The sequence below is a fragment of the Hemicordylus capensis genome, chromosome 6 (genome assembly GCF_027244095.1).
Source record: "Hemicordylus capensis ecotype Gifberg chromosome 6, rHemCap1.1.pri, whole genome shotgun sequence".
Classification (NCBI taxonomy): Eukaryota; Metazoa; Chordata; class Lepidosauria; order Squamata; family Cordylidae; genus Hemicordylus; species Hemicordylus capensis.
In genome coordinates this window covers 28,311,346-28,328,818 of record NC_069662.1, presented here as the reverse complement: position 1 = coordinate 28,328,818, position 17,473 = coordinate 28,311,346, and the positions used below count along the sequence as shown (strand labels likewise).

At 47.8% G+C, this 17,473-nt stretch overlaps 2 protein-coding genes across 4 annotated transcripts in view; one reads left to right on the top strand and one right to left on the bottom strand.

The window, feature by feature from the left end:
• Positions 1-8,438: 8,438 nt before the first annotated feature.
• LOC128330176 (zinc finger protein 397-like) overlaps positions 8,439-17,473 on the bottom strand; it is a 16,263-nt gene continuing 7,228 nt past the window's right edge. For all 3 annotated transcript variants that reach the window (XM_053262602.1, XM_053262601.1, XM_053262603.1), the window contains exons 3-4: positions 15,611-15,815; positions 8,439-10,879 (exon numbers count right to left, since the gene is read on the bottom strand). In XM_053262602.1, coding sequence (XP_053118577.1) covers positions 10,143-10,879; positions 15,611-15,815 — 942 coding nt within the window. In that variant the 3' untranslated portion in view covers positions 8,439-10,142. The remainder of the gene's footprint in view (positions 10,880-15,610; positions 15,816-17,473) is intronic.
• LOC128330179 (zinc finger and SCAN domain-containing protein 32-like) overlaps positions 15,807-17,473 on the top strand; it is a 22,831-nt gene continuing 21,164 nt past the window's right edge. The window contains exon 1 of the mRNA XM_053262611.1: positions 15,807-15,967. The gene's annotated coding sequence lies outside the window, so the exon portion shown is untranslated. The remainder of the gene's footprint in view (positions 15,968-17,473) is intronic.

The following is a 17,473-nucleotide window of genomic DNA, read 5'->3' as shown; positions in this document are numbered from 1 at the left end:
TCCAAATAATATCACTGATGTTGCCAATTGCAAGTTTAGTGAAATGTGATCCTGCCAGGAGGGAGCACCAATGCTTAATAAGGAGAGGAAGAGTGTCGGGATTTCCTGTGTTCATCCATGAGACAGGGTTGTTTACCCAGTCAAACAGCAGGATGCCGGGAGAAACTGGGGGTTCCACCTGAGAAACCAGGGTGAGGCCTGGGTCCAGGAGTACTCCCAAGCTGCGCACCTGCTCCTTCTGGGGGAGTGTAACCCCATCCAGCACAGGAAGATCTAACTCACTCCTCAGATTCTGAGCCCCCACAATAAGCATCTCCGTCTTGCTTGGATTCAGCTTCAATTTGTTATCCCTCATCCAGCCCATTACTGCCTGTAGGCAGGCATTTAGAGAATGAGTGCCATTTCCTGAAGATGAAAGGGAGATGTAGATTAGGGTATCATCAGCATACTGATAACACCCAGCACCAAATCTCCTGATGACCTCACCCCGTGGTTTCATGTAGATATTGAAAAGCATTGGTGACAGATGGAGTCCTGAGGGACTCCATATAATAGCTCCTGCTTTGAGGAGCGAATGTCACCAAGCTCCACCATCTGGGATCTACCCAAGAGATAGGAACGGAACCACTGCAGAGCAGTGCCCCCTATTCCCAACTCCCCCAGGCAACCCAGAAGGATACCATAGTTGATGGTATCAAACGCCGCCGAGAGCTCCAAGAGGACCAACAGAGTCACACTCCCTCTGTCGATACCGCAGTAAGGGTCATCCATCAGGCCGACCAAGGCTGTCTCAACCCCATAGCCCGTTCTAAAGCCAGTTTGAAATGGGTCTAGATAATCAGTTTCCTCCCAAACTGCCTGAAGCTAGTTAGCCACCACCCTCTCTATTACCTTGCCAGGCCAGGGGAGATTGGCCTATAACTATCCATCGCTGAGGGATCATGGGAAGGCTTCTTAAGAAGCGGTGTAACTATTGCCTCCTTCAAATAGGGAGGCACCCTACCCTCTCTCGGCGATGTATTTATGATATTAACTAGGCCATCTCCATCAATCTCTCTGCTAGTTCGAAGCAGCCAGGTTGGGCAAGGATCCAGAGAACAAGTGGTAGGCTATACCGCTCCAAGCAGCTAGTCCACGTCATTAGGAGTCACAGTTTGAAACTGATCCAACCTAACACTGCAAGAGGGATCGCGGAATATCTCCCTCACGGACCCTGCAGAAATAGTGGAGTCCAAGTCGGCCAGAATACAGGAGATTTTATCCGCAAAGAACCCACTAAAGGCGTCACAGCAGAGTATCTCCAGGAGCTGATTTGAGGCAGAAGGAGCAGAAATTATACTCCTCACCACCTGGGATAACTCTGCCGTACGTGAACCCGCAGACGCAATGCGCGCCAACCAAAAATGCATTTTTGCTGCATGCACTGCCATTATGTAGGTTTTCAAATGGGTTCTGTGCTGCATCCGGTCAGATTCAAGCCGAGTTCTCCTCCACTTGCGTTCCAGTCGCCTACCAAGCCGCTTCATCCCCCGCATCTCCTCTGTGTACCAGGGAGCCATCTTAGAAGCAGGCCTGGAGGAACGCTTAGGAGCAATAATATCTACTGCCCTGGTGAGTTCTCTATTCCAGGTTCCCACCAGGGCATCGACAGAATTATCGGCCACACCAACATCGAAACCCTCCAAGGTCTTTTGGAAGCCTGCTGGGTCCAGCAGCCTTTTTGGGTGGACCATCCTAATAGGTCCATCACCCCTACAGGGATGGATTGTGACCCTGATACCAACCTTAACCAGGTAGTGGTCCGTCCATGACAACGGGGTAACCATCGGATCCCCCACCCACGGAACAACCCCCTGATCCGAACAGAAGACCAAATCCAGTGAGTGGCTAGTAACATGAGTTGGTTCAAAAATTAATTGGGATAGGCCCATAGTTGTCATGGCCTCTATGAATTCCTGAGCCGCACCAGACAAGTCAGTCCCAAAGTGGATATTGAAGTCCCCCAGCACCAAGAGCCTGGGAGACTCCAACACCAACTCTGCGACCAGCTCCATCCGCTCAGTTAGTGAGTCAGTTGGGCAGCGGGATGAGCGGTACACCAACAGAATCCCCAATCTATCCCTAGTTCCCAGCCTCAGAAATACACACTCAATATGTCAGCTGTCTCACAGGGGTTCTGGTAAGGGAGATAGTGTTTTTATGGACCACAGCCACTCCACCCCACCCATGCCACACCCACTTCCCCTAACCTGCTCCACAACAGAGTAACCTGGAGGGAGAAGCTGAGCCCACACTGGGCCACTCGCCTCCCCCAACCAGGTCTCAGTTATACATGCCAGGTTAGCTCCCTCATCCAGGATCAAATTATGGACAATTTTGGTCTCATTTTGAACTGACCTGGCATTACAAAGCAGCAAGGTCAGGCTCTGTGGGTAGTTGGTGCTGCTCCCCAAGGCCTGAGAGTTGTCAGAACAGTTGGAAGTAGAAATAGTTACTAGATTACTAATTTCGCCTCCCCTGTAACGGCCAGCTGTTCTGCCAGTACCAATTCTTCTATTCCCCGCCACTACAGCAATAGCTGCCCCAAGGCTGCCAGGCACACCCCCTGCATCATCCCCCTCAGGAAAGCCCAAACACATCTCATCAACTAGGCCTGGCACAACTCAGGGCAATAAAAACAGCACTTTGACCCCAAAATCCACCCACCCATGGAACATCCATCCCCCAGCCCTCAGTCCCACCCCCAAAGGCCACACCGCCGGCGTGCCCCTGCCATGTAATGTGGATATGCTTTCTATCCAATGGTGAGCACATTAGTTACAAAAGGGCACTGTCTATACCACAGTTTCTCAACCACCGGTCCCTGGACCGCTGCCGGTCCCCGAAAGGTTGAGTGCCAGTCTGTAACTGGGAGTTAACCCCACCCCCAAACAACTGCAATCAAGGCACTCACTTCCTAAATTTTGCACATGGCACGGAAGCGGAAGAGGAAGAGTATCACAGAGGTGTGGGACCCTGCCTCCACATGCTACTGAGATCTTCCTAAAGCTATCTTATTCCCTATCTTTACAGCTTCAAACTGTATGCAGCACAGGGGCATCGAGGAAAAGGTATGGCAGTGGGCACCACTTGAAGGGCTGCTGGTTCTTGCATGCTCATTGTTTGCAGCCAAAGGTTGATTGATTGAAACCCAGCTGCCTGTTGCGGCCGAGGAGCCTTGAGAGGGAACGCTGTTTCCCTCTTGCATCGGTGGGGCGTTGTGGTTCCTCAGTCCCCTGTAACCCCTTGGCCTGCACTGCTGGTGGAAGACGGCGGTCCCCTTTGTGACCTCGCCAGGGGGTGGAACCTCTGGCCGGGATCATGCCGCAGAGAGGGCTAAGTGGCAGAGGGAGGGAGGAGGACCGCCTTGGCTCGGGCTATGCAGAAAGGGAGTGCCGGTGGACCTTCCTCAGGGGAGGGGGAGCAAGCACGTGTACCAAGGAGGGCTAAGTGGAGGAGTGAGGCAGCGTGGTACGGGGAAGAGGCAAGATACCATTTTGTGCATTCATGCAAAAGGGTCATTGGATGAATGGCACTGGAAGGAAGTGATCCTGGGGATTTGATGCCCAGCACAGTTCATGTCCGATCCAAACCGATTTAAAACCAGCTGCCTGTTGCGGCTAAGGCACCGTGAGAGGAAACGTCGTGTCCCTCTTGCATTGGTGGGGTGTTGTGGTCCCTCAGCCCCCTATAACCCCCTGGCCTGCACTGCCAGTGGAAGACGGCGGTCCCCTTTATGAACTCGCTGGGTGCAGGGGACAACCTCTGGCTTGGATCATGCCGCGGTGAGGGCTAAGCAGAGGAGGAAGGGAGGAGGGCTGCCTTGGCTCGCCTCACAGGTACGCGCAGGCAGCATGTGGGACTACGTGAGCTGCGTGGCCCCAAAGGCAGGCTGGTGTGATTGGTGCACGCAGGGGAGTTGGGAGGGGGGCACAGAAGTGCACGTTGTGAGAGAGGATGGGGGAACACTTGCTACACTCTGGTGCGCAAGCACAGTGGCGGCAGCTCTTGGACCCAGGCGACCTTCCGAGCGCGGTCCGGTGCACCATTGCCTCACCCACCCTGAACAGTGCCTCGTCTCCCCAGCGAGGAAGATGAGGCATCCACCACTACAACGCCCCACGCCCTCCGCCATCTCAGAATCATCCCCTTCCCTTTAATGCCAGGTCCCCACCACTCTTCTTCACATTTTCTTTCACCGTTAAAAAAACAACAACAAACAATTCCCAGCACCTGTCATGTTACCATTTTTAAGGAGTTTTGGAGGAGCTGCGCAGGTTTCATTAGGTCCGCCTCACAAAGTGCACATCTAAGAGCAGGATCCAGATCAAGCCAGGTGATCATGACCAAGCAGCATTGACACAAATGAGAGATGACTAAATTAATTTCAGTGGGTGGTCCTGACTAACGTCGTCTGGATCCGGCCCTGCAACTACACAACTCCTGCTAAAACTCCTCCTCCATCATGAGAGGGTTAAACTGTAGACTTCCGGCTCTACTGAACTTGCCCAGCTCTCCTCTCACCTCCTTTTTGCTTTGCTTGACATCCAGCCTGATGAAGCGTTTTGGGGAATTCAAAAGCTTGCTTGTGTGTTGTTTTCATTGGCCCCATGTAGCTTTTGAATTTTTCTAATGGTCCAACATCCCCTCTCCATTGAGTAATCACAAGCACCCCCAGCCCCACCCCACACATACTGAAGACATACTGGAGACAAATTTGTTCACCCAGGCTTTTAGATTCAAGGGTTCTCAACCTTGGGTACCCAGATGTTGGTGGACTTCAACTCCCATAATCCCCAGCCATAATGGCCAGATGCCATTGTGGTTGGGGGTTATGGGAGTTTAACTGAGGGACCCAAGGTTGAGAACCCCTAATATTCCATGTTTGCAAAAGATTCCAAATTTAATGATTTTAATGCTTATATTATTTTAATTGTAAACTGCCCAGAGATGCAAGTTGTGGGCTATAGATAGGTAGGTAGGTAGGTAGGTAGGTAGGTAGGTAGACAAACAGACTTGAAACCCCTTTACTAACTGCTGGTCCGGGAAACTGAAAGTCCTTGAAACTCTGCATGAAGAATTTAGCGATCCTTGATTCCAAAAAGGTTGAGAAATACTGGTCTATACTTTGAGTGGCCACTATCTTGAAACAAGATGGCAGCTCATCATAAGTTAACCCTATTGGGGTTCTCTAGGGCCTCCTCCCAAGTGCTATGAATTTGATTTGTGTCAACTATTAGATGGGGCCCCACTCTAATAATTGAGAAAGGGGACACACAGACACATACATACAGAGTTTACATACATAGAGTCAAACTTTTCCTTTGGAAAGTAGGCTAAAAATGAGATAACTTCTTGTATAGTTGAGAAATTAATCCTTATGGATGTTCTTTTCAGATGCAAATGACAACTGCCAAAAAGATCAAAATGTAAATAAAGATCAGGTACATCAAAACTACATTTAACTCTTATGAAGTGTTTGTGTGATTCCTTTAATTTCCATTTCTGCATCTCTGTCTCGGTCACAGTTGTGATACTTTGAATGTTTCAAGTAGAGAGAGAGAGAGACTCCCAGCATGAAAGGTAATAAACAGAATCTCCCATTCTACTAAGTTTCTCTCCTACTTTGTTTCCTCTGCTCCTTGCTCATCAGCTGACCTGGGGACAAGACCAGCCTTCCCCAAAAATCTGCTTTGGGTGTCCTCCCTGTGACTGTTTCTCCTGTGCTAGTAAAATGATCACAGTGGCCTTCATGGTCACAAAGCCTAAATTATCAGAAAGTGGTTAGGAAATAATCTTACTGCATGTTGTTGTTCTCTGCTCTTCTCAGGCCCAGCATCAAGTCATTATCATTATCATTATTATTATTATTATTTTACATTTGTATCCCACTCTTCCTCCAAGGAGCCCAGAGCAGTGTACTACATACTTGAGTTTCTCTTTCACAACAACCCTGTGAAGTAGGTTAGGCTGAGAGAGAAGTGACTGGCCCAGAGTCACCCAGCTAGTTTTATGGCTGAATGGGGATTTGAACTCGGGTCTCCCCAGTCCTAGTCCAGCACTCTAACCACTAGACCACGCTGGCTCAAGTCATGGCATCCCTGGGCAGATGCTAAGGCCCCAGCATACTAGCAGGGCCCACTGACCACCACCAACTGCAGGGAGGATGGAGCTCAGTGTAGCAATTTTGTTTTTCTCACATGCTGTAGTGTTGTTCCAGTGCATTGTTGGTAATAAAATGCTGGGGGGGGGGCCAAAAAGAGGTGTTGCCATTTTTATTTCCCAAGATGTCTGATTGCCATGATGTCTAAGATACTGTAGGCAAAACAAAATAGTGCCAGCAGCTTCTAAGAAGCACAACGCTGTCACCAGTTCCTACATCTGCCACCAACACAGAAAGCTACCATATACTGAGTCAGACCATTAGTCTATCTAGCTCAGTATTCCCTACACAGACTGGCAGCAACTTCTCTTAGGTTGCAAGCAGGAATCTCTCTCAGCTCTATCTTGGAGATGCCAGGGAGGGAACTTGGAACCTTCTGCATGCAAGCAGAGAGGCTCCATCCCCTAAGGGGAATATCTTACAGTGCTCATGTAGTCTCCCATTCATATGGAACCAGCCAGGGCAGATCCTGCTTAGCAAAGGGGAGAAGTAACAAGACCAGTCCCCTATCCGTATTCTTCCGTTTTGGCAAGCACTTCACAGCTAGTCATTCTGAAATCGGAACACCAGAGGGAGCCAAAGCCATACTGTTGCAAAGCTGGAATCCTTTCACAAATCTCATTGCAAGTCTCAGGATCTAGTAACTACACACCTCAGATACAAATGGTTGTTAGGCAAGTCCTGACAATTGACAAATAACCAATTCAAACCCAAATTACAGGAAATGAGATACAAATCAGTAAAAGCAATAAAAATGTACTCCGAGGGCAACCAAAGAGGAAAACAAATCCAAACCCCACAAAATGCATGCATGCATCATGGTCTGTACGTGTGTATGGGCGGGGCGGTACTTGTTTGCATGCTATGACCTGTGTGCTTTATCATATAGTCCAGGCCAGACTATACATTTGGGGCTAAATGGACTTTAAAACACCAGTACTGCTGGCGCAACTTGCTTTGCTGTACTCTGGTTTGGATGCAAGCCAATTGCATATACAGCAGCCAACATCGTCATAGGGAAAGCAAATGACTGAAGGCAGAGCCATAGGACGATGTCCTCCTCAAGGGAGCCCTCTGAACACCAGGGCAGTTAGTTTCAGGATAGACTCACACCAGAGGAAAATAAAGCCACAGATATTAACGTTGCCCATCCCATGTTGTGAGAACTTAGGGGAAGAGCAATTCCATTGTATCCTACGTCAATTGTAGTTTCAGGCCTGTAGAAGGAGATTTTACTCTTCCCTCCCCTACATATTCCACTTCTGAAACCCTCTGAGTTGTGGCTAGGAAAATGAAACGTCAAGTCCCTGGTTCAAATCTTGTATTGATAGAAGAATCTAAATCTTTTATTGGCCAATTCTTATGATGGCTCTTAGCTCACCAGCAGTGTCCTCTCTAAGGTGTGCACATGCTCACACTTTTTTTTTTTAATGTCTGCTCAGTTCATTTTAGATCCCACTCAGGTTGAATCAAGAAGGTCCCACTCAGAATGCACGTGCACGCACACTGCCTTGATACTGCCGCCCAGAACAAAACTCCTTCTACACACAGATGGGGGGAAATTAAAGGACACTGCTAACCAACTGGCCTTAGACAAGCCAATCTCTTTGTTTCAGACTCCCACCTGAAATATGGGGATAACAATACTGACCCACCCTAGCAGGATTATGGCAAAAATTACTGAGATAACATCTTAAATCCAGAGAATATTAGTTAGGCTTCAGCACTTTTGAAATCAGTGGCTGGAGTCCAACTAAATTTCTCAATATTACTACTCAAGTTACTCTAAAGGATGACTAAATTTCAGTAGGACTTCCTCTAGTAAATTTAGCTAGAATATCAGCCAATGAAATGAGTTAGTAATGACTAACTTAAATCCCTTTAATTTCAGTGGGACTGAAGAGTGATTAACTTCCTCTGGATTGAGGCCACTTTCTTTGAAATGCTTAATATTACTATACTGGTTAGCAGAGGTTGAAGCATGGGTGACAGCAGCCAGAACTTTAGTTTCCAGCACCTCCTCAGAAACATTGCCAGGAAACCAGAAAGTGTCTCTGGGTGGGGGAGAGAAAGCCTTTTTAAAACCTTTTCAACAACAAGCACACCACAACAAAAACATTTCATATAGAAATTTTGTAATGTTTCTCTCTTGGATTCAGCTGTTGGTACCTCAAGTAGCAAAATGGTCTGACGTGTTGCAGTATATCTGCGGCACAGAGAAACGATACAAATATCATTGACACTTTAATTTTTATTTGGTTTTTTTAATGAGGTAAAAATATTTTTGTTATATCTCATCACCAGCATTTCCACATGCTCCTCACAAAAAGAAAACACCACAGGTTGTGAGCAATTGCATTAAGAAATTTCTCTCTCGGTCTTCATTCGTTCTCCCAGAGTGATTTCCGTTTTGGTTTTTAAACTGCCTTTGCTGAGGATCAGTGGCAAAGAAGATGCAAGCAAAGCCCTTCATACCACTATGGCCAGCAACTGACAATGGCAACTCCAGTGTGTCAGTAAGCCAGCCACTTTGCTTTGAAACAATGAGGAGGGGGCAATGGGCACGTGCACAATTGCACATCACACCCCTTGCATATCTCTGCTGGAGAGCCCCCCTAGTGGTACTGAGTGACTGCAACTCTTTAATGGTGCTGGGCAACTACGGCCCTCCCGCTGTTGTCAGACTACAACTCCCATCAACCCTGACTACTGGCCACTGGGTGGGGAGGATGGGAGTTGTAGTCCAACAAGAGCTAGAGAGCGCAAGTTGTGCAACCCTGCTTTCGTCTGTCTCTCCCCAGTTCTCAGTGCTCCCAAGCGCATGTTGTCAGGAACAGTGAACACGACCCATAGATGAGCCAAAACACAATGACTCTCCCACCCTCGCTGTTTTTACTCTGGCAAAGCCTGCAGCATTGCCACAGTCAGGGATGTAGCTATAATTGAGCAGATGGGTTCAAAGAACCCGGGCCGCCCAGCTCCTGAGGACCCCCCAGTTCCACCCCTCCCTACTTTCTTCATTGTCTCCCTCACACCAAGGGGCTGCTGGAGAGAGGGGTGAACACTGGGCCCACTCTCCCCTAGCTACACCCCTGGCCACAGTGCTTTGGAGAGCAGAGCAGGTCTTGTGGTAGCAATAATGGATTATCCCCTTTGCTAAGCAGGTTCTGCCTTGATTTGCATTTGGATGCAAGATGATGAGTGAGTGCTGTACCCTTGAGGGAACGGCTCAGTGTTAGAGCATCGGCTTTGCATGCAGAAGGTCCCAGTTCACTCCCTGGCACCTCCAGGTAGGGCCAGGAGAGACTCCTGCCTGTAATCTTGGAGGGTCACTGCCAGTCAGTATAGACCGGTGTTTCTCAACCACCGGTCCGTGGACCGGTGAAGGTCCGCGAGGCGCTGGATACTGGTCCATAAGGCATCACTAATAAAAAATCACCCCCCAAAAAAATAAAAAACAATTTTGGAGCCACTGCCGGGAGCTCACTAAAGCTTATTTCCAGGCAACCCTCACTGCTGGATAATGTTTGTTTTGAGGAAGCGAAATGAACGTTATCTAACAGCAAGGGCTGCTTGCCTAGAAATGAGCTCTGGATTGCTCACCTGGGCTCCGTGGACCTTGAGCCCCGCCCTTTCTGCATGTGACATCACTGGGGGTAGGGGTGGTGGCGAGGGGGGTGACCCTTTTAGTAACTGCTGGTCTGGGAAACTGCGCATGAAGAATGTACCAGTCCATGACTCTAAAATCATGGAGAAACACTGGTATAGACAGTACTGAGCTAGATGGACCAACAGTCTGACTTGGAATAAGGCAGTGTCCTATGTCCCTAAGCAGGATCTGGACCAGTATATTGTGTTCTATCAGAGACTGCTTCTGAAGCACTGCTTATGTTATCTCCAAGGAGACTGCAGATAAGAATGATTCCATCCCACCCTCTAGTCAGTACAGAGAGGGGACTCTCCCATCCTCATGGATCCTTTGGTGAGCGAGGAGATCCTTGTGCTTGCTGAAGCAGTCCCCACATGTGTCACAGACATAAGGCCGGTCCCCTCGGTGCCTTTTTTGGTGCTTATAGAAATTGGACGGGTCCCCAAAGGTTTTCCCACACTCTGTACAGTGGTAGGGCTTCTCGGCCGAGTGGCTCCTCTGGTGCTTGTAGAAGTTAGAGGCGTCCGCATATCGCTTCCCACACTCGGTGCAGTGGTACGGTTTCTCGCCCGAGTGGATCCGCAGGTGCGTGGTGAGGTGATACAGCCGGGTGAATCTCTTCCCACAAACGGCACAAGGGTAGGGCCTCTCCCGCCGGTGGATTCCTTTGTGCAGGGCAAGCTCTTGCTTCCCTCTGAAACTCTCCCCACACTCTCGACACAGGTGAGGTTTCTCCCCCCAGAAGAATGTCCTTGATTGGCTTTCTGGGGCCTTAAGTTTCTGCAGCACCACCTTTGTCTCAGAGGTCTGAGAAGGAAGGAATGAAGGACCTCTTCTCTTCGGTGCTCTTCTCTGGGTGGCAAGTTCGTCTTCTGAAGAGCCACCGCCCTCCTCACCTGCCCGCCTGTCCTCCTCCCACTCAGAGGAGGTTGCCTCACCCACATTTGCCCAAGTATCCCTGGGTATCTCCAAAGCTCCAAGGCCCTTTTCAGAAGGTTGGTCTGCAGCTTGGCTGGTAATGTTGGCATCTGCCGAGATTAAAAAAGGAAGACACCAATTTATTTTTTTCTCATCACCACATTCAAATTATTTCCAGCAATGGAATCAACTTCAGGAGCTGCCTGCCATTAAAAACAAAACAAACTTGGATTCAAACCCCATAAATTTCAGTGTTTGTCAGGAAGGGGAGAAAACAACAAAAAGTGGACAATTATGTAACACTATGTTTTCAGCTGCATTCGTTACACTGGTCTTAAATATGAATTAATTTTGCAAGGTCTTGGGGAGCAGTGAGATCTAGTCACTGCTGCAAGACAAGATTCTCAGCAGACTCCGTTTGTCTGCTCATTTTCAATCCCTGGCTTTTTTGCCATATTAATCACTATTGTTCATATAGCATTTCGGCCCTATTCACCCCAGCACAGTACCTCCAGTGACTGTTGCTGGTGTCTATTTTATGTTTCTTTTAGATTGTGAGCCCTTTGGGGAAAGGGATCCATCTTATTTATTTATTATTTCTCTGTGTAAACTGCCCTGAGCCATTTTTGGAAGGGCAGTATAGAAATCAAATTTATTATTATTATTATTATTATTGTTTTGAACACTTTACAGAACATAAGCCCCACACACAAAAAACAAACCCAAGTGTAGAGTAGAGTGACATAAGCCCCTGCCCCAAGGAGTTTGCAATGTGTGTGTCTTATCTGCACAGTTTAGATTGTAAAACTCTCAAGGCAGAGATTCACAGTCTGGTCAAAATATGCAGCAAATGGACAAGACTGAAGTGATAAAGTGGATTCTGCTATGTCAGACTACAGATGAACTGCAGATGATTTTTAATGCACTCCCACTTTTCCTTTTTCTTTTTCAAGGGGAGGGGCAGGGAACCAACCTAAGTAAAACAAAACCATATCAGGGAGAAAGGTTCCACTCGTTTTCCCTCCTTGCTAATTTTGTACTTGCAAAGGCTTTTTCCAAGTAGGAGGGCCTTTAATTCTACATGATGGCCGCACCTGCCATCTGAAGTAGTGCAGTCCACTATGCCACTCCATGCTGCTGCAAACGTACAGCACACCTCAGCCATGTCTAGTGACGTGAGTGGCAAGGAGTAATGCAGCTTTCCATGCCACACTGTTTTAAAGAGCTTTCTGGGTTTAAAAGCTTTAGGTGCTGTGTGTTCCTCCACTGCATTTGAAACTGAAGGGCAGCAGTGCCCATCCATTTGGAAAAAAGCACCAAGCCCCACTCATTGGCAGTCTCTCTCTCACTCACACACACACACAGACACACACTTTTGTGAATATTTGTTTCTCTTTCGTTTAGCCTAGTGTTAATACTTTTGAATTTCAAGGTTTGCTTCTCCAGCACGGGGAAAAATTCACACCCATACCAAAAAACTCCATTAAGCACAGAAGGAATGATGCATACTGTATTCTTAAACAGACGTGTGGGACTGTCACAATAAGCATTAGGCAAATATGAAGCTGAAACTTAAACCCTGTGTACGCATGATGTTCAACATACGGACAGTCTGTGTACAGGGAACACACACACAGATCTGTACACATGTACAGTTATTCAAACATTAGGTGTTTGACACATATACTATAGTACACTTCCTGTCTGTACCTTTGCCTTTGAGGGGGCCTGCACTTTTAAAATGAACACATGTACAGTCATCCACACAAAGACAAGGACATTTTAAAAAGTTAATCAAGACACATTTGTTCACCCAGGCTTTTAATTAGATTTACAGTTTTAATACTTTTAACTTGTTAAGTTTTAAATTGTTTTTAATGCTTTAATTTTGTTTTGATTGTGTTTTGATTGGAACTGCCCAGAAGTTTTGGGCGGTCTAGAAATTTGTTCAATAAATATGTCCAGACACCTGTCTGTACGGCCAGCATAATGCCCGCATAGGGCTTCCGTTTCCACAAATGCTTGGGAAAGCCCTGTTCCACACTCCAGCTTGTACCTGGTTTGATCCAAGCCCTTCAAAGACAGAACAAGATCCCTGCACCCTCAAGCACAGCCCCAGGGGTTGCTTAGCAACCATGTTGTCTCTGCTCAGGATACCACGTCTAGCCTCAGGAGCTTCCGGGTAGGCATCCCCACACCCACCCACTAAACCAGTCAGAGCCTGTACTGGTTTAAGGCTAGTATTACCTGCAAGGTGCAACCTGCACAAACCGGCTTAAGAAGCTTGCTGACCCAGTAAGAAGAGCAGCTGTGTGTGAAAGAGCACATTTATGTCCCCGTTGAAGCAATCTTGGTCTCAGCTGAGAGTGACTGGTTTGTCCCTCCGAGGGAAAAGCAGCCCACAAAAGCGACCATGGAGAGCAATCCAAAGGGATAAACCAGAAACTTTGCAAACGTTTTCAAACATGTTCAATGCACGGAGAAAGTCCAGGATATGCCTACACCAGCTGAAAAGGGGAAACTATGCCAAACGATGCCATTCATCCCATCTGGCCCGGATCTCTGCTCCAGGGCTTGGGGTTTTAGCATGGAGCTAAGCCCCCATTCAAGACATTTTAAATTTCCATAGCTGCGTGAAGGGGTCAGAAGTACCACCCCAACCCATCAGTCAACTTGTGCCCCACTGCTCATGCTTAAGAGTGGGGTTTGTCCGAATAGGGAAGTGCCATATCCGTAATGGTGGGTAGTTCTATGATTGTAAGGCGGGATCGTTCCAGTTTGGTGATTATGGAAGTGCCCACATCACAGAGAGGGTGCTTCCCTATTCAGACAAACCCCACCCTAAGAGTGGGCGGCAGGGCACGAGGGCGAATGAGGATGATCCACGTGTGGGACTTCTAACCTGTTAGTGCCACTGTAACCATGTACAGCTTTTTAAAAAATGTCTGAATGCAACCATAGACTCTCACTAAAGAAGTACTCAGATTTGTGCAACAATGCTTACTACACTAGTTTAGCCATGCTGTAAGGTTCCCTACCCTGGCCATTGTTCTGCAGCCATTCCTCTCTAGGATTCTTCTTAATACAACACTAAAGATGAGCATACAACTGAGCAAAGAGGCACCTTTTAAAGTGGCGATTCTCTGACATTTAACAGGGAGAGAGCAACAGGCCCTACCCAACCCCTCTACAGCAACCCTCCACTGGCTATCGCTAGGAGAGCCAGCATGGTGTAGTGGTTAGAGTGCTGGACTAGGACCGGGGAGACCCGAGTTCAAATCCCCATTCAGCCATGAGACTTGCTGGGTGACTCTGGGCCAGTCACTTCTCTCTCAGCCTAACCTATTTCACAAGGTTGTTGTGAGGAAAAATTTAAGTATGTAGTCACTGCTCTGGGCTCTTTGGAGGAAGAGCAGGACATAAAATGTGAATAATAATAATAATAATAATAAATAGTATCTACCTTATGTTCTTTCTAGATTGTGAGCCCTTTTCATACAGGAAACCATCTTATTTATTTTCTATAGTAACCACTTTGAGAACTTTTGCTGAAAAGCACTATTTACCTATTCATGTATTGCAACATTAGGCAGCTAATTTTGTTTTTCCTGACAGCACATAGCCCTGTAACTTCCAGGTTTTCCCAGAATCAGAAGTGTATTTGAACCTCCCTTTCTCCTTTTTAAAAATTTACTCATGCAAAGACACTGCTAAGCTCATGTGTGTCTATAACAGTCGTCTGGGCACATATTCAGCTGCTTTTTAAAAAGATCCAAAGCGCAGCCCATAGCCTTGCAAGGAAGAAACACAAATGACTAGGAAACATGCAAACAAGCAGGAAAGGAACAATAAAGAGAAAGAAATTTGTTAGCAGACAGAGCGTTGGACATTTTAGAGCAGGAAAACCTGGGATCAAATCCTACTTGCTAGGTGGCCTTCAGCAAGTGACTTTTGAAAACAATTTTGTGCTCTGGACAGCATGCTGGACTACGAGTGCCAACATGATGCAGTGGTTATAGTGTTGGATTAGGACCAGAAACCTGAGTTAAAATCCTCATTCAGCCATGAAACCGATGGGGTGACTCTATGCCTGTCACTTATCTCTCAACCTAACCTACCTCACGGTGTTATTGGAAGGATAAACATAACCATGATCTCCTTCCCAAGCATCTTTGCTGACACAAGTTCCTGGGGAGGATGGCTGGCCCCTGGGTAGCATTGCTGGGGTGCAACCACACCCTGCCAAAAACAATGCTTTCAGCCTGGAGGTCTCCCTGGAAGTGGGGTTTATAGGATATTTAGCACCCCAATAGAGATTTCCAGAGATGCATCTAGATTTTGGACTAAAGCTCAGACTTTGGGGACACCATTGCTCACATACAAACCTAGGGCACAAGTCTCCTGATGGGAGGTCTGAGCCAGCAGAATTAGCAGAAAGGAGAGCCTGATTTGCAGGTTATGTTCAACACTTATACAACGAGTGTGTGGTGTTTGAAGATAGAGATCCATATACAGATACAGTTATTCACACATTAACCATCCTGAGCCATTTTTGGAAGGGCAGTTTATAACTCAAATGAATTAATGAATAAAGCTGAACACAGGAACAGGGGTACACTTCTTAGCTGCACCATAAATTTGAGGGATCTACACCCAGGTTGGCTTTTAAAAATGAACACGGTATCAGTCATTCACACAAAAACCATGTGTAAGTGTTCAAAAAGCTGTACACTTGTTCAACATAATATCTGAATAGGGCTAAGGTAACCCCTAGATCTTTGAACATAGCTCTCGGGTGTGATACAAGGGTCTCTCTCACGCAAACACACGCAAACACTTACTCATTTTCTGTGGAGGCTGAGCTTCTTCCTTGGGGACACAGGTAAGCACATGCTGCTGCTGCAGTTCTAGGGGCTCTCTCCATCCCACTGCCTCCTCCGAGAAGCAATCAAGATGGGACCGAGAGCCAGAGACATCCCACAATGCAACAGGAGATGGCATCTCTTCCTCAGAGGTCACTTCCTCCACTTTCATCCGAACGGTGACCTGAGGAGGAACCAAACCCATCATTTGGAATGAACAGCAGGGCAGAGCAACAGTACCTCATTAACAGTCCCAAGAAAGCTCTCACTACAGAAGACTAAAGCAAAATAACTTTGATTAACTACTGGCCTAGGCGTAAACATCAAGACATCCAGGTATTTCTTTTGTTATTTCTAAGAGGCTTCCATTCTATACATTCTCCAGCAGATAAAGAGTGCATCCAACAGCAGGGTACTCCTCATTACTCGCTCATAATTAGGGCCAATCAGAAACCTCAACACCCTCCCTCCCTAGAGTAGGAGGAGCCTCAATTCCGCCTTGTCTTGCTTCAAGACAGCATGGGAGCCACAGTGCTCTTCATTCTTTCACCCTTTTGCCTTTCATTCCATTCCTTTATCAGACAGGAAACTATAGATTTCCCTTTTTTCACTCTCACACAGCAAAAGAAGAAGAAGAAGAAGAAGAAGAAGAACAAAAACAAAAAAAGGACCGTTGTGGTTGTCAATAGCCAGCCAGAGCATTTATTTATTTATTTATTTATTTATTTCATTACATTACATTACATTACATTACATTATATTATATACTGCCCCATACAGAAAAGTCCCTGGGCATGTCAAACAGGAAGTCAGCCCCTGACACAGACCGCTCTCCTGTGGGGGCTGGCCCACTCTCCACCCCACATGAGCTTTGCCGAGCAGGCTCCAGGGCCAAGCCAACCAAAAAAAGAGAAGAAAATGGTGGCTGGATCGGGCCCTGTTTTGCGTGCTGGGACTTTGGCAGTGCTGGGCACCCAGTTGCTCAGGCAAAGGGAAGGAGGCTCACATACTGCAGAAGTACCTTCCTCCCACTGCTCAGATTTATCACCAATGTTTCCCATTTCCAGATGCTCCCCGCTTGGGCCTACAGGGAGCTCAGTTGAGGAAGGGGATCCATCCAGTTTCAACCCCGTCCCTGGTCCTTGGGAGGATCACCTCTTCGGACCCCTTCTTTGGGGACAGACCCCTTCCTAATAATATCAAGCATTGGCTTATGGGGGATGGTGCTGAAGGAGGTAAAGAAAGGCTTTTCTGATCACCACCGTTCCCTTGACAACAGGGAGCATGGCCCGGTGTGGCCATCCAATTTTGGCACAAACAGCTCCTCCACGAATCAAGAGCCACTTCCCCGGCTCTGAACGGGGCTCTCCTCATCCCTTGGCTCAGATAGCCAAAGGGGGATTCTCATCCCAACAGACTGAAACAAGCCTCCTGGCCCTGGGGGGTCTCTCCAGGATGCCCCGCACGCTTGCGCAGGACATCCTGGAACTTCCTGGGGCTGCGCAGCCCCCAACCCCCACAGGCCCCGTTAGCTCTAGGGATGTGCACGGAACCACAGAAGCGTGGTCCGGCACTGGGGGGAGTGTCTCTTTAAGGGTGGTGGTGGTAGTACTCCCCCCCCCGCCGCTCTTCCCCCTCCGGCGCTGGTGCTTTAAAAAATCTTCTTGGGGCGGCAGAGTTCCTCCCTGCTGCCCCTGCCCCCGTCGTCGTCCTTCTAAGCTTTAAATGGAGAAGAGCTAGCGGCGCGCATGCACCCTGCACGGTGCGCTCACTCGTCTTCGCCGCTGGCGCGTGCGCACCACATAATGTGGCCCGTGCGCGCCAGCGGCGAAGACAAGCGCA